General features: G+C 36.8%; 2 protein-coding genes across 2 annotated transcripts; both read left to right on the forward strand.

Annotated features, from left to right (window-relative positions):
• Positions 1–1014: 1014 nt before the first annotated feature.
• On the forward strand, positions 1015–6758 carry LOC115922290. The gene is made up of 3 exons (XM_030980908.1): positions 1015–1415; positions 5863–6011; positions 6451–6758. The coding sequence occupies exons 1-3, from the start codon at positions 1129–1131 to the stop codon at positions 6639–6641; spliced, it is 627 nt and encodes a 208-aa protein (XP_030836768.1). The 5' UTR covers positions 1015–1128; the 3' UTR covers positions 6642–6758.
• A 3195-nt stretch (positions 6759–9953) lies between these two features.
• LOC585004 (zinc transporter 9) lies at positions 9954–23128 on the forward strand. Its single transcript, XM_030980909.1, has 15 exons — positions 9954–10137; positions 11176–11496; positions 12504–12642; positions 13942–14043; positions 15228–15310; positions 15659–15717; positions 16186–16241; positions 17035–17193; positions 18239–18414; positions 18613–18684; positions 19158–19316; positions 20292–20406; positions 21066–21195; positions 21637–21750; positions 22452–23128. Exons 1-15 carry the CDS (start codon positions 10047–10049, stop codon positions 22494–22496), a joined length of 1821 nt encoding a protein of 606 aa, XP_030836769.1. The 5' UTR covers positions 9954–10046; the 3' UTR covers positions 22497–23128.
• Positions 23129–23620: the final 492 nt, after the last annotated feature.

Raw genomic sequence — 23620 nt, forward strand, 5'->3', positions numbered from 1 at the left:
TTTTTCCCGTAAACTCTCACTAACCCGTTACTCCGATTACCCTAATTTAATTTAATTGAAATAGGTTGTTTTGACCAATGAATATTGGCCGGACGTATAAATAATCTACCGGTGAACATAATGGCATTGGATGGAATTGACCAATTCCTTTTGAGAGTGTACATTAATGCAATAATTGATTGCTTTTAGCGAGAAACACGGCCTTGATCGACCGTGCGGTGAGAATAATGACCATCTCTCACCCAATGGTCAACGCTGACCAAAGCTCACAGAAGATAGGGAATCTTCCGATCAATACTCATCAATGGTCTTCTGTTTACTCAAGCGACCAAACTTTCATTGTATTGACAAGTGCCACAGGTGAATTCTTGTAGACTTCTTCGAATCCGCAATTGCATATTTATTCAGTCTGTTTCGTTTTGTTAAATCATTCCTTCTGGTCATAAAATCAGTCTCGTAACCATGACAACATGAAAGCTTCATTGCCTCTATCGTATTGCGACTTTACTCTTAAAAATGTATCTATATTCCTTCTTGACTGTCAGTTTGGTTTAATTTTCATTTCATATCGTGATAGAGTAATTTGTAAACGATTTGGAAGAAGACTATATACGTGGGAGAGTGAGAAGTGTTGTCATGATACAAACACAACGTGCAAGGAACTGGTCTATAGACAACAGAGAACCAGTCATGTGGGCGGAGCAAATACAATCAAAAGAAAGTTTACACCTCATTTCTCCCGCAAGCAAATGTTATTTACGTCTTTTTGAAAGGATGACTTAATTAAGGAACTTGCCTCCAAGGCAGGTATTTGATTTGTTCCTTATTATACCAACCGGAGTTCCGACCTTATAACTATCAAAAGAGGCATTTGATGCAACTGTAGTGAAGACAATACCGCCACCTAGCGCAGTTGGTCCTATTGAGTATAATAGACTCTCAACGTGTTTGCTTCGTCAACCGAGAAAAGTTGGATTGTGTATGCCTAAAGGCTTTGCCATCTCATTCATTCCGAGCCAAGATTTTAATGGAATAAATCCTTACAAATGTGACAAATAGGATTTCTCTGCTTGTTTGAGAGAGAGAGAGGGTTGTTTGGGGATATATATATAAAAAGGAGAAACAATAATGGATCTGTTAAGTTTGAGAGACCGCAGAACTCGTCTGCTGCGGAGCCGGGAGTATATGCTCGCTTCGAACAGGCTGAACAAGCCGCCACCCTGGCATAGTGCGGGCAGGCGATGGGCTGTGTCGGCCTCGACGATAGCCATGGCGGAGAGAGAAAGGGAACTTGTCCCGAACCTCAGGGCGAGTTGCCCGCCAACCTTTTGGAGTTTGCAGAGGAGCGAGCCAGCCAAGCCGGGAATGAGAAGGGCGAAAACGGCCAATGCCTCTAGTTATGCAGAAAGAATAAGGTATATAAATCCGCCATTGTGTTTATTTTAGTAACTAAGCAGAAAATAACATCTCTAGCATGCTGATAAAAGCCCTACAAATTAATTGATAATATATTTAGGAATTATCTGAAGTAGGATATAATCTAAGTTGTATAACGTAGCCAACTTCTTTCATTATTTTAACTTTGTAAGCAAATATACACTCTTAAAGGCCCACTGCACTACTGGTATACTTGCGCCCTCTATATAACAAACAGTGCCTAATCGGTGACCATTGGTCCCCCATGATCCTCTTTTTCTTATGTTAACTGAGAGCTGAGTTGATGAGATAACCACCTGTCCAGTGACCTTGCAGAGCGGTCTTATCCCTCCTGTAAACTACGGCAGATAAGCTTTAAACAAAAGTTGTAATTCTTATTCTGATTAAGCACATATTTGCCAAAATAACTCATTTGTCGTATTATTCCGTCTGAAATCTTGGTTTAAAAAAATAACTGAAATACAAGCCAAATAGCAAATTTAGTCAGTTTATTCTTAGCAGTAAATACAATTTTAAATCAATCTTATTTTCCGAAAGTGTACCCTGATTACCGTATATTCCATTCCGATGACATTGATTGTTCATCTTAATTATCCTACCAATGTATTTTCAGTATTTACCAGCAACACTAAAGGCAACACTCATAACATTATTAGTATCTTTTCATAACTGTGCATGGCTTTTAATTTTTGGCATGTACAATCGTAAAAACCGTAATGTATACACAACATAAAGGTGCCCCCAATGCCCCTGCGTTTGTAGTTTGCACTTGTTCATTATGCTAATGCTGCTTGGTACAGTAGTCTGGGCAAGATGGATAAGAAAAAGTTAAGAATAATTCAGAATAAGATGGTAAGATTTATTAATTGCTTAGGCCCAAGAACACACGTCGGGAAAAATGAACTTGAAGAAGCAGGTATACTCTATGTAGGTCAAAGGTCTAAACAACTCGTGTTACACCATGTCCATAAAAATGTAGATCATTATATTACTAATAATTTTACTCGTGTCTCAGATATCCATGGATACGATACAAGAAATAGTCATTTTAATTTTGTTTTACCCAAGCGAAAAGGACAAATTGGAAACTCTTTTTATTTTAATGGTATCCAATTTTGGAATTCTCTCCCAAAACATGTCAAAATAGTTAAGAATTTTTCACACTTTAAAAGTGTATTAAAACAATACCTAAAGCATGAATCCCTTCAAGAACAGTAATATCAGTTATCTTAAATCACAGTTCATTATGTGTAGCGCATGTTTTTAAGTTTAATCTTGCATAATATACCGTAGATCATTGTTTGCTATAAGTTCTAGAAATTTTAGTTGTTGTTTATGTTATATTATTTATTCGTAATATTCGTAGTAGTTATTAGTTGTGATATTTTATTCTCATGCCGTACTGTACACGTACTTTATAGGACCCCGTTGGAAATAAGCCTTTTCCGGCTTTCATGGGTTATCCTGTCAATGTATCTTCTCTTCTCATTTTGCTTTATGTATGCATTCATTGTACTATACTTGACGAATAAAATCAATCAATCAATTATGTACACTTGTCATTGACAATGGCACTTTGAACTTTTTTCTTGACAAGTTTAGATCCGAAACCCAACATGTCGAGGTCAAAAGATCAGGTGATATCAATATACATTTCATTTTATGGCAATTACTTGACGAAGCAAGATGTGGCTCGCCTCCCGTCTGTCAATCATAATTCGTGTACGATACCAAAACATGATATATTTTTGAGAGGCGTATGTATTTATGTCGTCTACTAAGTGCTGCTATAATATAGTCACAAACATAGATATTGATATTATCTTCATGTTAAATCAATGCATTTTCAGGATGTTTTAAACTGGTAGTGCACCAATATATACGATATACATATCGTTAATTAATAAAATAGTACGTACTGTAGAATAAAACTGAATATATTTTTGAGAGGCGTTCGTATATGACGTCTGAAATTAGTGCTCCTATATCTAAAACAGATATCCATCAATGCATTTTCGAGTGCACCAACACAATAACACATACGACATAGTGAATACAATATGGTGTTTGGATAACACTGAATTAGTAAGCTCATATTTTCAGCCTATAATAATAATAATAACAACATTTATAATGCGCACATATCCACCCCAAGAGATGCTCAAGGCGCCTAACAAGGTAAGTACATTGAACGAAAATAATATGACATAATTAAATATAATTCAACAACGTTAATTACATCAGATTGTGAAATACACTACGTCTATATATTCATTAAAACATATACTATACTTAGTATACTATATGGCGAAAGTGCAGTCACTACAAATCGTGTTTGATACCAACAATCCTATTTACTTGTAAATGCTTTTTAAAAAGACGCAAAATATAAGAATGATGTACAGTACATGTATATGAAACGGGCTAGTAATCAACTTGAATAGAAAATGACACACACGTTGCCATAATTGTCGTCCTCCTTATCGGTTGACTTGATATAATTATCTCGATTCATTTATGATATTGTACCTAAAACTAGTCAAACGGTACGAAAAATTTGCGTTATTACTTCGGTGAAAAACAAAGTCAATCATATTATTGACATTTAGCATTTTAAAAAGGATTTTAATCAATTGATTGCTAATATTTTGCACATATGAATATTACATTGTCTAAAAGGGTATTAATAATATATTTTGGCAAATGCGCTTTGCGAGGTCATGTATACACACGAACAGCAATTCCTCTCCTCCCTCAGATTTTTAGATTTTTATAATGAATTGATTTTAACGAACGAATGTTATGAAATATGTATCTCTCTTGCATGATTCGTTTTTTTAATTTTCCACCGGTGATAGGGTTCTTTGAATCTACTAGTAGGTGTACGGATGGGATGTGAATTGTGAGTTATGGTAGGGTTTTAATTTACTTCTCTTCGAAAGATCTCAGCTCACAATCATGCTGAACAGCTTTTACGAACCTGGAAAAAAATGTATGATAAACCGGTTATTTCGAAAGGGCATCCTGCTTTCATAACGTTAACATTTATTTGAAGATCTTATTCATGCTATTCGAAACACTGAATTCAGATTAAAACTTGAGATTTGTAATCGCCTCTGTCAAAACGCATAGAATTTCAAAGAGAAAATCATAACGTAGTCATTGAATAATTAAATGTTGTACATGCCAATTACGTAAAGACTTCAAACGTTTTCTCGTGTTCTCTACAATTATGCTCAATCACTAATTAGTCTGTTTCATAATTGTCTGCCTTTTCTATACCATATATAATATATGATTCATTTTTAAAAAGCCAAACATAAACAAATGAACAAAACTAATAGCTACGACTTGAGTCTGTTTAACTTTATATGGAGATAGCTAGCGTATGCTTGCTAATGCAAATGCTAACATGCTGAGTTATATCCGTAACCGTCGAGGCTTGATGCTGCTGTAAGATACATTGTATCTTTTAGCTGGTCTTCCATTGTCCCTTTTCTCATCTCCTATTCATTCTTACGAGTTTCGCCCCAGTAAATGACACAGCAAGTGGGAGATCAAACAATGGAATTTTCTCAGAGAGGGGCGAACGAAAAGCAAAAATCGATACCGATCGAGAGACGATACAAACATTGCCGGAACGTTGACCGGGAGAAGAATAGTCTGTAATTGGACGAGTGGAGAGTGAATTGATATTGCAAGCCATTATAAATGGAACATTAATTTTTACTATCTAACTGTGGACATCACGTACACCACATGCCACTGCGATGGATGGTAGTAGTATATAGTTTTGAAGATGACGAAAAACTCTTGTTTTAATGAAAATCCTCGATTAATATCTGTCTCAAAATTATCTCGCAAAAGAGTTAAACTTTTAATACTTTTCAACCGAATGTCACTTATGATAAAAAGTATCCTAACTTTACTTTATTTTATCAAAATAGTATTCGGATAAAGGAGCCCTGTTTACCCTCTTAAAAACAGGTTATTTATAACTACATGGATATAACCTTTTTATTGACTTGTAGCCGTATTCACTGGTATATTGTCTGTATTGTACATCATCCAAATATCGAGAACGAGTCTACTTTGTTCTCATCTCTTCGATAATCCAAGTAATATTGTTGTTGAAATTTGTACTTTTAGTTGTTTCCGAGCCATGCAATTATAAGCCCTAATATACTCCTGAGAAAATGAGGTAGAAAACGCCTGCCCTAAATACATATACACCATTTCTCCACCAGGTTTGCTGTAAATTTGTCTCTCGTCAAACAGTTCTTCGACTCTTTCCTTCATTATAAAGCACGTATTTTTAAAGCACGTGCATGTAGTTCATACTTTCCTTGCCAAGTGAGAATATTCAGAGAAAAAAATATGTGTTGAATATATGTTTTGTACTTTCTATCGCCCATTTCTTTACAGATTTAAGCCGGAAGCTTACCGAGCTGAACCGTGTGAGGAATGTGATTCAATGAGAGAATGCCTCAACAACGAATTCCTCAAAAACTTCGACGCCAACCAACTCAAACACGTCGATACGTCAACTCGAAATACCCTGCCAACTCATAAAAGTAAGCATTGGTTCAGCTGTCGACATAGTGCAGTGTAGGTTCGGTGGAGGGGGGGGGGGGTGGGGAGGGGGGAGGATACTTTTACAAGCACCAAATTATTACGTTCGAACTTGTGATTACAGTTTAGTTGAGATGAAAATGCAAAAACAAACACACTATTTTGTACAAAAATACGCGGCGATAAATTGGCGTAATCTTAGAAAGGGTCCATGATGGGGGGGGGGGGGGGGGATCAGCCTCCAGTTTATCCGAGTAAATGGAATACAGTAGGCCCATTCCGGGATGAGAGGGGGAGGGGTGAACTGTACCATTACCGCTATTAGCACTGTCAGTTCTTAAATCTAGGAGGGAGTAATTTCCTCCGAAGTATTATCAATTTGTTTTTTGTTTTTGTTTCCTAACGTTTTTCTTCTTCCACTTTTTAATCTTATTCTTTTAGCAATATCTGAAGAGAGACGAGCCATTCTTGGTGAACGGGGATCGCACTCGGCCCGGTACGACGTAAAGCGACATCGCAGCGTTCATTTCTCGAGCGCTCCGACCACCAGTCAGGGTCCTAGACCATCTCAAGACGACGTCGACGTCGCAACCACCGACGCCGTACAGAACGTAGATGGCGAAGAGACGTGACACATCGTATCTACGACGACGGCGATTACAACGTAGGATTTTAAAGACATTGAAAGACTTGTGAACATAGATCATGTTGAACAGTGGCCCGGAACAGTGGAGACCATTGACTATTTTTTGTACTCGTTTGCGATCGCGAGACCGACGTGGTCGATCTCATGGACAGTTGTTTTGCTAGGGTGTCCTTATTTTGTAGTCCAATAGCGACTCGCCATTATGATTTCTCCCACAGGAGTATAGTGAAGCTTTAGTATAATTTAAAATTTAATATACGGTGTCTTTTCCTGTCTTTCATGGCTGAAATGCTATTGCCTGATGAGTCTGATATTTAATAAGCATAGTGTCGACCCCTTTTTGGTAGAGTCCATGGTCGATTAGCTATGAGACGTATGCCGTTTTGCAATTTTGATTTATGTTTTCTAAGTTAATATTTCCCCCTCTGATTGAAATGTTTCAGTTTTGGAATACACATTTTTATAATTTAATTTGGTCATTAATCAACCAACTTCTCATCATAGATTATATTTTGCTGTCGGTTTTCATGCTGTGAAGGATTCGGATTTTGTTTAACAGGGAGGGTAAGAGTGCCATCTTTAATTTCAACTTTCTTTGATTTTTTTATGATAGCACGATATGGGAGCTAATTATTAAAAAAAGGAGCACACCTACAAAATCACATCAATACCTTCGGAGCTAAAATTTCAGTAAAGCTACTTTTAAGGGTATGCTATAAGGCAAATATGAATCTTGTGCAAATCATTGAACTATACATGTATAATATTATGGTAATGAGGTTGTTCCCTGGACTCTCCCAGGAACAATCGAGGCTAATCTCTGATCGGTTTGTTTAATTTGGCTCCCATGCGATACAAAGAAAAGTATTGTAATACTGAACATATAACTTGACTCCTATTTGTGTGTTTCTTTAATTTGACATTCGGGCTGTTTACGAACAACTCGAATCATATATTTTTGCATCAACGGCAGGAGGGGTGGGATGCGGCGATCATAGGCGATCCCCTAAAAAACATTTTAATCTTAAAATTATACATCTCTTTGTAAGCAGGGAATAAGGGCGTTGAAATACTCTGAAATGCATAGTTCTATATAATTATACATGTAACTACTCCTCCCATTAGGACACCACCACCCCTCCTCTTAGGTCTGAATTCATACAAGAGTTATCTTTCCAATTTGTATGTGCGTTTTACCTCAGTATGCTGGTGTGTGAAGTTCATTTTTGCAATAACTTTGGTGTCAGGAATCATTTTTTTAAAAGATCTGAGGACCATTATAGACGTTAAATCGGAATACGTTGAAAAAGAACGATTAAACTGATATGTGTATAAAGATTGAAGATTTTGTTTGGTCCATTACACTTGCAGATACAAACATTTCCACTTGATCGCAAGTGCATTTCCAATATTTTTAAGGACACTTTTCGCGCGATTTAGATTTCAGCAATTTTGAAGAAAAAACACGCTCGTATGTCCAAACTAATTATTAAATAATAATAATAGTCTCATATTTCAACGGTAAAAGTGTGGAGTGGGGACGGGGGTTACAGGTTGATGTGTAGGGGTAGCTGTGGAATTCATATCTTCCCCGTTGGTATTACTCTTCTTAAACAAATACAATTGCTTTAATGCTGAATGGTTTCGGACTCTGACGTGTAATTTCATTTGAAATCTTGTGATATTTTATTGCTGTTTTTTTCTCCGTCATCTAATCTGCACAATTATTCTTGATTTAGAATTAATAGTGTGTATTCTATTTATTCTTATAACGTATAACATGGATTGAAATTCTTAACATGTATGAAGTTTGTAACAGAGTTATGATGGTTTACTATTAAATATATAATTTATTTCGAACCATTTTTTAAAAGAGTTTTTGATTTTCTTGTTTTCATTACCAAGTCTAGAGAGTGATTTGGGATCATTAAAGGGATACGTGGGGATAAAAAGAAAAAGCGTTTAATTTCTTATCATTCCTTATTAAGACAGGGGACAAAATATAGTAATTTACGATATATATTAATCAACAGAACGAGAAGAAATGAAACACTGTGTGAAGTGAAAGAGGAAGGGAAAGAGAGAGAAAGAGAGAGAGAGAGAGAGAGAGAGAGAGCAAGAGAGAGAGAGAGAGAGAGAGAGAGAAAGAGAGGGGGGGGGGGTGGTAGCCATAGGGGAGGAGGAAAACCATCATGCCGAGGCAATTGGAAATGAGGAAAAGAAAGAGAGAGAGAGAGAGAGAGATCAAGGGGGAGGAGGAGAAAGAGAAGAAGAAGACGATTTACAAGTACAAGAATAAGAAGAAGAACAAGGAGGAGGAGGAAGAGGTAAATAATTTAGGAGGAGCCTGGAATTAGGGTACAGGAAGAAAAACACAAACGACTGAATGCGGATGAAATGTTCGTCTGTTTGAATTCATAAATGATGTCAAATATTAAGGTACATGTGCACCTCAAGTTCTTAATTCCATGACACGAGTTATAGAATGCAAAATTCCAATACAAAATGAGTACAATTATGAGTACATGTATTTTTTTCTTTGGTGTTAATGAGTACACCGAAATCTGATGGCCCTTTTCGTTTTTATTTATTTACTATAGTATTCAATTATTTGACATGACCTTGAAAAATTATTTGATTAAACTGAACATTCACTCGCTTCACCCCCTCGTGACCACTGATCTGTTTTTAAAGCCTCTATTATCAATCAACTTAAATCTGTAACCCCTTTCTCTCGACCTCGCCTCCACCACAGCCCTCAGCCGTAATATCAGCATTCGACCTCGTTCTCGCTTCTTTTTGTTTTCAAATGATGTTATTTCAAATATCTAAGGGTCACAAACCTACAAATACAACCGAATGCATATAATTTATATAGATGTCATATAAAGAAATATTAAATAATGTTAAAAAATGAATTTTACAAAACTAAACATTCTACTTTTGATTCTTCATTAGCTTTCCTAAACAAATATGATAACTCATACTTGAATCTTGAATCTTGAATTTGTTGCACCCAAAAAGCTACGTTGACAGCTGTCCAGTGTGTGAGTGCGTGATGCGTGCAAGTAAAAGAAGCCAGACATTGTGCAGAAGAAGACATGTGTACATGTGTATCTCAAAGAAAACAAAAATCGAAAACAAGAACCGAAATATTACACAATGATAATGGAGAAGACAACAATACATTTCCTGTATGCTCGCAATTATTCTTTTCCTATATGTTTTCTACACCCCTCCCCCCCCCCCCATTTTTTCCGGCTTCCGATTGCATTTATTTCAACGATCACGCATGATCGATCGCCAGAATTTCCGAGTCACTGTTTCATGTTTCTGCATTTGATATGAAATTTCAGCTAGATTTATATTATATCGACTTATTTTTGACAAAATGATGCTCCGCAGTGTTCAAGCTCGGTCACCATTTGTTTTGTTTTGCAGTAAAGTGAACACAGATAGCAGCATACATCATATTACTTCAGGTAAATGAATCCTCTCATTAATACGTTGCCCCACATGCCTAAATTTGTGTGTGTGATTATCTCTCACTCTGAGGCTATTTGTTTATGACATTTTATTGCGTGAATAACTCGTTCTTGAGCGCTACATTGATCAAAATTCGGATTGCAGATTATAATCAGAATGGAAAAACGCTGTCTAATTGTGGTATTTTAGATGAAGGGTTACATGAAGGTGGTAGATTCTTAATTTCAAGCCTGAAAAAGGCTGAAATTTAGACTTTCGAAGTTTCGATTTTCGTTATTATTTAATTAATTGTTTTTAGTTTGACTGCTTTTGCCTGTCAAATTCTTCGATTTTGGAGAGATCATAGTCTATAGATTGACAAATTTGAGGTCTATGCCAAAGGGATACTTGGAGTCATGCTGACAAGACAGTGACCATGGTGACAAGCGGCCCGGCCTAGTGCAAAAAAACTAGTAAATAAAAGATGAGAAAAGTCTTGTTTAATTAAGTCATTTTATTCAGAAGCTTTGAAATTCCATCTTTCACGTACAAAATCCTGAAATGCATGCAATGTCAAAATGACACCACTGCCTTTTCTTGTGAAAATGACTCTGTTGATTGTTCTTAGAGTCTACTAAAATTTGATGAGAATTTCAGCATGCTTACTCTTTGGAATATAGGGATTAAGATGAGATCAAAGCATTAGGGGAGAACAACAAAAATTGCCAATTCCAAAAGAAATGTTACATGTTACATCGGGCTCTCCATCATAATTGTAAGATCATGTTAAAATCATTTTTAAATGGATGAATGAAACAGCCGTGTTCTGTGGCCTGTGTCTTTGATTTTGTTTAGGTTGTTTGCCTTTGAATCTTGTGGAATTGTTACATTTAATGATGAGCATGGATGGCTTCTTGTATCGTATGGCACACCCATTCCATTCATCTGCGTGAATCTTAGTGTAGGAATGAAGGAGCAAGATTTACTAGAAAGAGGTGGAAAAGAAGATTTAGATTATGATAAAAAACATGGATTTTTTTTCTTTCCCATCACAGTATGTAGACATTATCTCAGCAAAAATACATCTTCAAAGTTGCATCCAACTAGAAGGGATATATGTTCTCTAACGAGGAGACCCAGCCAACTCTTCCAACGTGTTCAGTCCAGCAAAATATCCAATGTCAGAACTTTGAGCTCAAAAAAGGATGGGGACAAAGAAGAGGTCTCTGCTGCCCCCAACGGCAATGAAAAGCCATTTGTGGTGACGACCAAGAAGAGCAAGAAGGATGTTGCGGAACCGGTGGTGAAGGCTACGGCATCGGCTTCGGGAGAACCAGATCCGCCGTCTGAATCGAAAGAGGGCAAGTCTCCTGCAGGTACAGTGAATTCATGCTCAAGTCCATTGGATCTTAATTTCTTTCCCCTTATATTATAGCATTTATTACACATTGTTGGTTAGTACAGTGACCCTTAGAAAATAAAATGGCTTATTTTCTGGTAATGTATAGTAAAGGGATCTGTAACTTTGTCTCAGATTCTGAAACAAAATCCTGGATTTAGCTCATGCTGCGATGATAATTATAAACCTTTAGATATGAACCATATGAAACTTATGTAAGTCAGGAATCCCATGAATTTTATAAGCCAATCACCTGTCTGATTATCAAGATATTTATGATTGGAAATAGAAATTGAAAATGGTTCTTTTAACACTACAGTCTATTGGGGGAAAATGAGTACCGGTATGGCATAACCAGTCACTCAAAGATTTTTTTACTTGTTTGAGGCACTTCATGATTATTTTGAGGAGCAATCTTTTTAGGGTTTCAATATTACACCATGGCACAGACACTGAGAACACTGAGTAGGGCCATGCCTCTCAGATTTAACATTGTTAAACAACGCTTTAATGTCTTTTTCCTTAATAACCTTTATTAGACATTCTTGGTTTATTACAGTGACCCTGAAAGCAAAAACTTAGGAAATGACATGGCTCATTATCTGGTAATGTATAGTAAAGGGAGTGGCCAAGATTGTTTAATGCTCTTTTGAAATTATGCAGTATAAAGAAAATGAATGGTTTAATTTATGACCCCCTTTATAACCCTTTGAAGCATTGCAAATACTCACCTAAATTGTGTTTGAGCAGATCACTTTAATGACATTTATTAATAGATTGTCTATGAAGTAGTTTAAATTTTTCATTTCACAATCTTGTTCAGTATCATCTCGTTAGACTTAAAGACTATTGTTCGTTTTTACATACAATCTTTAAAAGCTCCTTAATTTACCTTCACTAAAAACTGCTAGTGTCAAGTGAAGAGTAACATTTTATTTTGGTTGTTCCCCTATCGTTATTCATCATTATTTTTGTTCTAAACAGCTGAACGTCTTGCAAACCTGACCAAGGCTATTGCATCCTACAAGGAGAGAAGAAGGAAAGTTGATTACACCAAGAAGTACACAGATAACAACACAATCACGGCAGTCAGAGCTATGAGTGACTACTTACTGAAATCAAGGTCAGAACACCCTGCCATGTTCCCTAACCCTAATGCTAAACACCTATCTTTTTTTTTCAGGAGGGTTGAGGGGGGTGGATGAATTACGGAAACAAAATAATCAGACGGTGGTGTACTTTTACTCAAATACTGAGAACAGGTGGGGATGGGGTGTTATACCAAACTCAGATCTCTAATTCAGGAACATTCTTGGACTGTCTGGGGTCCATTGACGGCTATTTCAGCAGTTTGATAGGAAAGCAAATCATTGAAAGCCTAGGAAAAGAGGTGTCAAACTTTAAGCCAATTCATTGGCCTACTTGGGACTCTCTTTTGTGAATGATAGCATGACCAGCTCGGGGACCAGCTGTCAACAATTATATACATACACCTGGGGAGTGTTTTACAAAGACTAAGATGGACTTAAGTTGGACTTGAAATATAGCAGGTCGTTCATGCCACTACATGTAGTTCCTCTAACCATTCCTGGCATTGGTTTTTCAAGGGATGTACAAATCATGGTCACAAATCTACAGAAATTAATTTTATTGATAGTTCATTATTGAAGGAAAAAATATTATTTAAAGATCATGATTGAGAGAACGATGGTGAGAGCAACCAGTGGCATGAATGGTCTGCCATAGTTAAAGTCCAACTTAAGTCGATCTTAGTCTTTGTGAAACACCCCCCCCCCCCCCAGAAGTGGCCATTGCTGGTAAAAAAAAAGAAAAAATAAGGCTCCATATACATGTATTTGAATGTTGGTGTAGAATTAGTCTGGGCTAACGCCTCTTGCATTAAAGTTGTGATTGAAATCAACTGTCAAATAAATTCCAACATCACAAACAGAACTTGTCTTCTGTCCAACCATAACCATTCAATTACAACTCTTGTCTGACTCAGGCTTCTGTGTGTCATTGCAATGTTAAGCGAGAGAGCCCTTGGCCAATGATGGAAGGTGTGTGGTCCATGTTATGATGGAACATTTTTATAGATATATTGACTGCTATGAGAGGCATGGCTGTTTCTATAGGCTCAAGGGAACGTTACATCCTGCTATGACTGCAATGGGGATTTCAGCAAAATTTAACTACATTGCGGCCCATTAACCGGGGCAACAGGCATCTTCCTCATTAACTATTGACCGTTTGGCGGGCATGGCTAAAAATCACGACTCCAATTTCTCCAATCAGATGACTAGATTTATTCAACATACTAAAGAGAGGTATATAATTTTTTTTTTAATTGACTTTCTGTAGTTGATTTATTATAATGATGTATTCAAATTAACGGCTGTTCTTCTCTGGTTATTATTTGAAGTGATCTGGAGCAGCTTAGGAAGACGGTCAGGAGAAGTCCGTACGATCAGGAATCAAGTGAAAGGAACATGATGGTCTATCTAAGATCTGATGTAGAACAGAAGTAAGTTATACCAACAGGGACTTTTAGATTTACACGACGAGAACGTGGACTGCCACGTCTGACATCCTTTTAAGGCAATGTGACGTCCTTTTAAGGCACTGGCAGTGCCCGGCAGTGCCTTAAAAGGACGTCACATTGCCTTAAAAGGATGTCACATATCAAATTTTGCCAATTACCTTTAAAGTCATTCGGTAACACTGCTCATAATCTACTCTGTGTAATCGTATTTCCTGATTTCATGAATGTTATAGTCTGTAAAGGTAAAGATCAGTATTGGAAACGCCCAAATTTCAAAAAATGAAATGGAAGCTCTTATTACTAATCATGTGAAAGAATATGTTTTGACTAATACATGATGATAACAATTTTGCCGGGAAACCGCCTACTAATTGATATCTTTGGTAAATTAGTTTATCTACATGGTCTGTGAGAGATAAACGCACGTGTCACGCACATGTGCGTATAGTCCCATATACATCTTTCTGTCTACAGTGCTTGTAACTTTACGAAGACAGGGCCATATTTCTTATCATTTTGATGATTCCAGAACCTTGTAGTACACACCAATACTTATATGCTAGATGATCAACCTTTTCTGATCGATTCCACAACATTTCTTTCACAATGCAATCGCATGACCATAACTGGTCTTTACCTTTAATACGATTTACTATATATGTAGTAAGGTTCTGAGTTTTACACTCTATAAATAATCTCTACTTAAAATATCATATTTATGATGGAAAGTAAGAATAACAAGCTTGTTACTAACTCTTGGTCTCAGCTTTCTGGGATGCACATAGAAAAGTTATTGCCCACTGCCTCCCCTGTGGGTACAACATGCAGCTTTGAGCATGTATGTCAAATAACAACTCCAATTTATTTTGATTTTATTGATTTGATTTGATTTGATTGATTTATTTAGTTGTTTTGTTGCTGAAATAGGCTTACATCCTCCTTTTCATACATATAAGCCGTAACTTTGTGTTGAGCGACCTGGACAACCTAATATTCAAATTTATCATGCTAGATATCCACAGTCCATTTTGGTTGTCCCGTGACCTTGGGCACCTACCAGAAGACAATGTCATAATATTCTAAGAAGTTATGTGAGCTTTTTCTTACAACTGTCACCCGTCACTGCATAATAAAACCTTTCTTCTTTTCTTGATTTTAATTAACAGGGCTATTGAGATTTGGGGAAGCATGGATGCACTTGAAATGGAGAAGAAGAAGAGGAGAGAAAGAGATGCTGTATATAAAGAGCGTGAGTATATTGAATTTAATACAGGGATGTTACTTGCAATATTGTGATCGCAAAATGGATGATTACGGTAACATTTCATAGTATGCCTATTATCTTTCAGAATTCTTTACAATCAAAGAAATACATTTGAGGATAGATGACGGTCAGAAAAATTGCTTGCAGACAAAAGAAAATATCTGCATTTATTTTGTTAAACTGTCGCATATTTACTTTTGATTAAAAAACCCCACTATCTCTTCTCCTCTTGATGTTAGCACCTTGCAGTTTGTATCAGTGCAGCTTTGATGAAAAAGTAAATATAATTAGACATGTATAATTAATGTCATTGATCTTCCTTTTTTTCTTCAGATTTGTTCCTGCTCAAGAGAGCAATGCGGGAATACGACTCTTTCTTTGGTCCAAAAGAGGTAAGTGTGCTGAGAAATCAAATGTTTGTGTAGATGAGGTTTCTCTTGCTCTATTTTATTAGTATTTTAATTGTTACTGTGCTGTTTACTGAAAGGTAACCCTAAAACATTTTAGTGATGTACATACTTACAAAAATAAACAAGAAATCAAAATAGCTGCCAATCATATCTGTTTTGGAGGAATGATTCTTATATTTTGGCTTTCAAGCTATTATTTTGAACCCAAATTCCTCACAAATTAGACTGTTTTTCTAATTTTACCTTGAGAGATTCCTAACATATGCTATGAAACATTGGCCGGGATGCATGACAATTAGTTTGTTGATTTTGTACATGTATGTTACTTATACCCGGTATATTTTCCTAGTTGTTAAATACCAACGTTTGCAATGTAACATACTCAAATAGGACGTTTGGTTACACAAAGACGAATTTCATCCTTCAATTCATATTATCTTTCTCTCTCAGCCAACACCATCAATCTTTGAGGGTGCTGGTCAGGTTGTGCTGTCTGCAATAGCCATGTAAGTAGAACTCTGATAACATGACAATGATGATAATGAAAATAGTAATAATAATAATATTAATCATGATAATAATGATGATGATGATAATAATAATACGAAATAGTAATGATAATATATTCTGAATGCTTTGCAATCGTACATTTTCAATTGTTGTAAGTCCTTTTTTTTGTGTATTTTATTCCACTATGTAAAAATGATATATATCCGTGTTTCCATATGACTACGTCATTGTAAATTTGCTACTGTGTATTATCTATCTGTGTATATTATTTTCTATTGTATATTGTTCATGTGCTTTTATGTAATGCCAACAAAATGAATTTCCAAATGGACCAATAAAATTAATCTGAATCTGAATGAATCTGAATAGCACAGTGTAAGTTGTGTAACTGATATTGATGAAAGTGACTTCTCACTCAATGTTATGAAAAATGCACATAAATGATACCTCCCACAAAAAGATTTTGGTGGAAACATAATTATCACTGTTGAGTAATGAGAAAATAAAGCTATGAATGTCATTATCATGCGTTGCACACTTGGTCCTGTATTTGCATGTTTGAGTACCGGTAGTGCTTTTTAAGTGAATGCATTATCCATCTTTTGTGTTAATTGTTTTGGTGTTAATTCTGGATTAAAAATTGCTAGTCAAAACAATCCATTCACCAAATAATTAAACAATACTTTAAGTCGACTTCTCTTGAAAAGAAATTCTATTACCTGAACTCAAGAGAAGCATTAACATGAAAGCTGTGTTTATATTTTACAAATTTTACTTTATGAATTGCAGCAACACAGGTAACTTTGTGTTCAAGCTGATGGCATGGCTCTACTCCGGGTCATCCAGCATGTTCTCAGAGGCCATCCACTCATTAGCGGACGTGTGTAATCAGTGCATTCTTGCCCTCGGTATCTACCAGTCCTTCAAGAAACCATCAAGGAATCATCCGTAAGTAGGCCCCAAATATCTCTCCTACAGTCAAACCTGCTTTTAGTGACCACCTGTACAGAAAGACCACATTTTTGTTCCCCTTGAAAATGGTTTCTCATTGAAACATGTACTATAGGAACGGTACGTAAAGACCACATGCCTATAAAGACCACTTTTATTGTCTCCCTTGTGTGGTCTTTATAGACAGGTTTCACTGTATTTAGAAATGGCTCTGTTGTCAGTTAGACGGCCATAAAAGGCGGCAAACCATTATGAAGTCCATTGACCTCCAGTTTTGTAATTTTGAGTAGGCAAACATAATAGCTGCAAAATTTCGTTTGGATCTTAGGTAACTTGAAGCCACAGGTGTTTGTTTTATTTATAGATTTGTTTTTGAGATCCTCTTCTTTCACATTTTCAGATTTTTTTACTGTGTACTCTGTGGTTTGTAAAAAATATACTATTTTGCCAGAAGTTTGCAAGATACCTAGACGACTGAGCCTTAGACATCCCGGTTATTATCCTGCATGTCCCACCCACACACATACATTTTCCCATCCAGGACACTCAGCCTTCCACAAATAATTCTATTCCTTAAACTACCATATAGATGATTAACACTCTACACATACTTCCATTTCCAGGGGTCTAACATTCCATTTGTAGTAATTTTCATGATTCCATAGAATATTTTTAGACGTGGATGCATGGTAATATCACAGGGTTGTCTTATTCATGGGAAAAGTGTAATGGTTTAGCCATCTTTCCAAATTCATGGTACCTTTGCTTTTGTATTGTGCCTTTTGCGTCAACTCCTACCCAGTGCCCTCATTCTCTCTCTCTCTCTCTCTGTCTCTTTCTCTCTCTTTGTTTCTCTCTGATTCTCTCTGTCATATTATTGTATGACTATGATATACATATAGATTGGTAAGGCATTTTGTTTATTGTAATTTTACTTTGTAAACTCCATGCGATTCAGCTCTTGGGCTGGCATGTTGATACTATTTCAGTTCTATTCAATTCATTTCATGCTCACTTTTCATCTCCTTCTTTTCCTCATCAGGTACGGGTTCAGCAACATGCGTCACATCTCATCCTTGATCAGCGGCGTGGGTATCTTCTGTGTGGGAGCTGGTCTCTCATTTTATCACGGTATCACAGGGTTACTTCATCCTGAGCCTGTGCAATCACTCTTCTGGTCCTACTGTATACTGGGAGGGGCTCTGCTTACAGAAGGAGGTAGGTTGTAACCCCCTCCCCTCCCCACTCTCTAACTCTCTCCTCCCCCTCTCTCTACCCCCTCACTCTACCCGTGAAAATGTAATATGCAGTTGTATTTTCAATTTAGGTCCTCCCCTAAAAAAAAATCACAAACATAATTTAAGTCATTATCAAAGTATGAACTCTGAAGTAAATAATGCCTTTTTATTATTTCAGCAACTCTGTCCATTGCAATCAATGCTATCAGGAAAGGCTCTACTGCCAGAAAGATGAAGTTTTGGGATTATGGTGAGTATCACTATTTCAATCATTGAAATTGTATGGTTTGTAGTTATGCAGATGATATACATTGTGAGGTTTTAGGCAAATGTATACAGGCGGAGCATGATACAATGGTAGTTGCACTTATGAAGGATTTGTATGGAACAATTTCTTGAATAGTTGTATTGTCATTGAATTTATGTGCCAGGTATACAGTAATTTTAAGGGGGGGGGGGGGTCAATCCTAAAAAGAAAGAGATGTGTTATTTACTCATTGCTCTTGTTCCACTCCATCCCACAGTGTGGAGGGCTAGAGACCCCAGTGTCAACCTGGTATTCATGGCAGACACTGCTGCTGTTATTTCACTCCTGGGTATGGAGTGGCAAATGTAGATTAATGCCTTGCCAAGAGACATTTATAGTGGGAGGGGGGTCAATCCCCCCCTTAACGAAAGAGATGTGTTATTTACCCCTTGCTCTTGTTCCTTTCCATTCCGCAGTGTGGAGGGCTAGAGACCCCAGTGTCAATGTGGTGTTCATGGAAGATACTGCGGCTGTTATTGGTGTGATCATCGCTGGTAGCTGTATGGGGCTCACCTCGATCACAGGGAACCCCATGTATGACTCGATTGGAGCCTTGGGAGTTGGGACTCTACTAGGTAAGTTGAATCTGTGTCCATTACTTTAAGCCCATCTGTACTAGTGTACAGGAGGGATTAGACCACCCTGCAAGGTCACTGGACAGGTGGTTATCTCATCAAATCAGCTCTCAGTTAACATAAGAAAAAGAGGATCATGGGAGACCAATGGTCACCGATTAGGCATTGTTTGTTATATAGAGGGCGCAAGTAGCTATAAGTAGTGCAGTGGTGCTTTAAGCTTTTTAATTTGGAGTTCTACTTGGTAAGATAATTATATGTTGGTTAGTGTGATCCTCACTGTTAGGTTTTTGGGCTGGCCTCTTGGACAGGTAAGGTAATAAGGTGATATGAAATAGAAGTTATGTTAAGTAATGTTATAACATTAACTCTGAAATCTACCTGATGCCTCATTAAACACTTGTTGTGTCTGTTCATGTAGGACACATTTATTTACTATCTAATCCATAATTCATTTTTAAACTTCATGCACGACGGCTCTGGAGGACTGGAGACAGGTACAATGACGCACTTGACATATTTCTTATTCTGTATATCTGAATTCATCCAAACTTTCGCTTATCAGTTTCTTAGACCTATGCTTTGTTACAGAGCAGCTTGCTATGCAGTCTACATTTTTTAATTTGCATATATCCGTAAGGAATACCGGTAGACCATTTTTGTAATGCAACCAAATTTATACTGAAGTGCCTCGATACAAATTATTTCAATCACCTGTTCAAAATAATTGTATTTCAATAGTCATAATTTGTGTTGTTAGGTAAGGCAAGTCCTACCTAGCAACAACTAATGCATGTAATTTGAATTGTGACTATCTAGATACATTTATTTGTATTGGGTGAATGAAATAATTTGTATCAAGGTGCTTCAGGAAGGCATACGGTATGCATACATTTTGTTACATGAAAAAAATGGCTTATTCGTATTTGTTTTACTCCTGTTGATGATAGTCCTCTTTCCTTCTCTTCCAAACAGGAGCCGTGTCTGGTTTCCTCATCTATACAAACACCATGGCCCTGACGGGACGCTCCATCCCGGACGATCAGCTGCTCAAACTCAGCGAGGTCATGGAGAATGATGTCATGATCAGGTCAGTAGAATTAGACATGTCTTGAACATGAGATATCTTATATTTATGAAGCCCGTACCATTTTACCATTTTAGGGTGACGATTGACAAATATACTGGCATCCAAGCAGTTTTTTTCCCCTTATCTCGATGAAGAAGTCTGAAACAAGAAGATTAAACTAAACTACATGCTAACTACATCTGTTGTTCCGTTCTCTCTCTCTCTTTTTCTCTTTCTCTCTTTCTGTTTCTCAGTCTCTATCTGCCTGTCTCTCTCTGAGTCCAGCCTCAACATGGGATGGCAAAAAAAAAGGGGGGGGGGGGGTAGTCCCCAAATCCTATGTAGCACACTTAAGTGACCGAAAAGGGAAGATCACTCATAACTATGTCATTTTCACGTTGTTAATGTCATATTTATTTGGTCAAGATAATAGTTCTCATGTATGTGCTTATAAAAGTAAATATGAATCATGGAAGGGGCAATTCACTCATTGCATAACATAATAAATTTCTACTCATATTTGATAATAATAGTAATAATAATAATACTATTACTAATAATACTTATTTGCCTGGGGTATTGTCATCAGTATTAATACTGGTCTCCCTGAGGACCCTCATAACAATAATCATACAGCCATGTATATTCAAACTTTTTTTAATATACAAATCTTTTCACAGAGGTGTATACGATGTAAAGGCTACAGACATGGGCGTAAATACGATACGCTTCAAGGCAGAGCTGGACATCGACGGTGCTGAACTCACAAGATCGTACCTTGATACTCAGGACCTGGAAGTCATTCTTAAGGTTAGACCAAGTTTGAGACAAATCCCAGGAGAAAGAAAAAAGTATACAAAAAATGGTAGCTTAGATTCATTTTGGAATCTTAAATACAATGTACATGTAGATTCAGGAGGGTTACACATCACTGTTAATTAACAAGCGGTCATCTTCTAAGCTACCGTAATGTTTTGATTGTTGACATGTAAATTCCTTTTTTTAAATGGTTGCATTACAATTTGATATTTAGTATGTTTAGAAGTTTAAACTGCTGTAGGAATTCAATTCTGGAGACATAGTCATTACCTAGTACCTTTGTACTGATATGATAGCTGTAGCACAGATTCATGGGTTTATCATTGAAAAACCTCTTTATACATCAATCTAAATTTTAATAAACATGCTTGAACATAGAATTAACACCAAGAAGGCAAAGTATTATTATTTTTTCAAAACTCTTATTTGCAGGAGATTCAGAGCTTTAAGAACTTAGAGGAAGTGGAATATTTCATGCTGAAACACGGAGAGAGGATCATTGACCAGCTGGGTGCAGAGGTGGACAGGATAGAAAAACTCATCAAGGTAGGATTTTGAAATGGATTACTGTAAACCTAATATTCGCGGTGCTTTAATTTTCGCACTAAAGTCGGTGTCCACGAATATTAAAACCCGGGAATATATATGCATGCCTTCTTATGCCTGTTTTGAATGGGCTGAATTGCGTGCAACACAAATTTAAGAACCTGCAAATATGTTTTGGGGTCGCTCAGCGTGAAAAATTTATCACACAAAAATAACAGCATTTACAGTTTGATGTCACTGAATATTGGGTATATATACTATGTTGAATAATGATTTTCTTTTTTTAAGAACCATTATTACCCAGCTTTCTTTTAAAATATTACTTCTGATGTGAGGGAGTTAAAACAAAGAGATAGATTTCAGTTTTTTTTTTCAAATTTTAATTTTGTGATAAAGCTCTGAAGATAGATTGAAACAGCTACAAATTTAGCTTTGGAGTGCCTTAATTTTTAGAGATATGACGTTTTGATTGAAAATCATTATTTTGATATATTAATTCATCCTTGAATATAAGTCTAAACTGACCCTCTGTCTGTGTATGTATAGGATGGATAACATCAGTGTAAAATCCCCAACTGTTTCTTTAGATAGTTAATTAATAGCTTAGTCAATTGCTCATCTTATCGTGTGGTGTATACATGTAATATTAAATTGTGTGTTCTGTCAACTTAGATGATATTCTTTTCCATCTTTGCTCACAGGCAACGGATCCAGAGGTACGGCATGTGGACCTTGAAATTCTCTAAGGTCACATCTCTTTGGGATGTCTCTTATCCTTCATTGCATCCAAGAGTGCTGACCGGTGGATCTACTTGTTTCGTTTGACCAAGGTGTTCCAGCAGTTGTCAGAGACCAAATGCCATGTTTCTCGTTCTCCATTGCATCCAAGAGCTTTGACCGATGAATCTACTTGTTTCGTTTGACGAAGGAATCTTTAGGTTTTCAAGGAGTCGTCAAAGACCAAATGCCATGTTTCTTGTTCTTCATTGCATCCAAGAGCTTCGACCGATAGATCAACTTGCTTCGTTTGACCAAAGAGTCTTGAGGTGTTCCAGCAGTCGTCAAAGACCACATGTCATTAAGTTAACGTCTTTTTCTGCTACAGGTTGAATCTTCGGCTGCCACATTGTCTGTGAGTGCATGTTACAGATACATTGTACATGTAATAGAAGTAGACGATGGCAGTCCAATGATTGTTCCGGTAGTCGACCGAAGCGGATACAGATAAGGCCCGAGATAACATGGGATGAAGCCACACAGGATGTGCATGTTAAGTAAATATGAAAGGGTTGTGGTCTGATCAGGAAAGGTGAAGCTGATTGGGTTTAGTGTTAAGTAAGAAAGAGAACATTGATGGATAAGATAGAGAACTACGATTGACGACACCAAGACCTGTGCTCACAGAGGCTACCAGTTACCAGGCAGAGTTACCTTTTTCAGAATAGGATATACCAAAGGCAAGACCTGGGGGAAGTTTCACAAAACTTATCATCAATGACAAATGACAGTTTTTGTTTGAAGCTACTGAAATCCTTGCTTCTGATTGGTTATCAGCAGATTTATCACTGATATTTGTCATTTGTCTTTGAAAGAAGGCTTTGTGAAATGGGTCCCTGGCTTAATTGTCATGATTGGAGTAGGATGCTGACTTACTTTTTCAAGTTTGAGAAGTTGAAACGTTGTGGCACAGATCTTTGTTTGCTGGAGACTTTCTATTGTGCCATGTGGGAGTTTGTTGTGCAAGCCATAAACAGATTTTTCTTACTGTTAGGTATCAGCATTATATGGAGCCTCATATACCGCAAGTGTGAGTCTTTTGACATTTCCCTCTGTTCAGAAAAAAAAGAAAAAAATCTACAATGAATCAGTC

Source organism: Strongylocentrotus purpuratus, unplaced genomic scaffold (genome assembly GCF_000002235.5).
Source record: "Strongylocentrotus purpuratus isolate Spur 01 unplaced genomic scaffold, Spur_5.0 spur5_scaffold_11, whole genome shotgun sequence".
Taxonomy (NCBI): domain Eukaryota; kingdom Metazoa; phylum Echinodermata; class Echinoidea; order Camarodonta; family Strongylocentrotidae; genus Strongylocentrotus; species Strongylocentrotus purpuratus.

Coding starts and splice junctions, on each gene's coding strand:
- LOC115922290 (XM_030980908.1), top strand. CDS start 1,129: ATGGATCTGTTAAGTTTGAGAGACCGCAGAACTCGTCTGCTGCGGAGC. Junction 1,416..5,862: donor AGTTATGCAGAAAGAATAAG/GTATATAAATCC, acceptor ATTTCTTTACAG/ATTTAAGCCGGAAGCTTACC. Junction 6,012..6,450: donor TACCCTGCCAACTCATAAAA/GTAAGCATTGGT, acceptor TTATTCTTTTAG/CAATATCTGAAGAGAGACGA.
- LOC585004 (XM_030980909.1), top strand. CDS start 10,047: ATGATGCTCCGCAGTGTTCAAGCTCGGTCACCATTTGTTTTGTTTTGC. Junction 10,138..11,175: donor CATACATCATATTACTTCAG/GTAAATGAATCC, acceptor TTCCCATCACAG/TATGTAGACATTATCTCAGC. Junction 16,242..17,034: donor GTGCTGTCTGCAATAGCCAT/GTAAGTAGAACT, acceptor TATGAATTGCAG/CAACACAGGTAACTTTGTGT.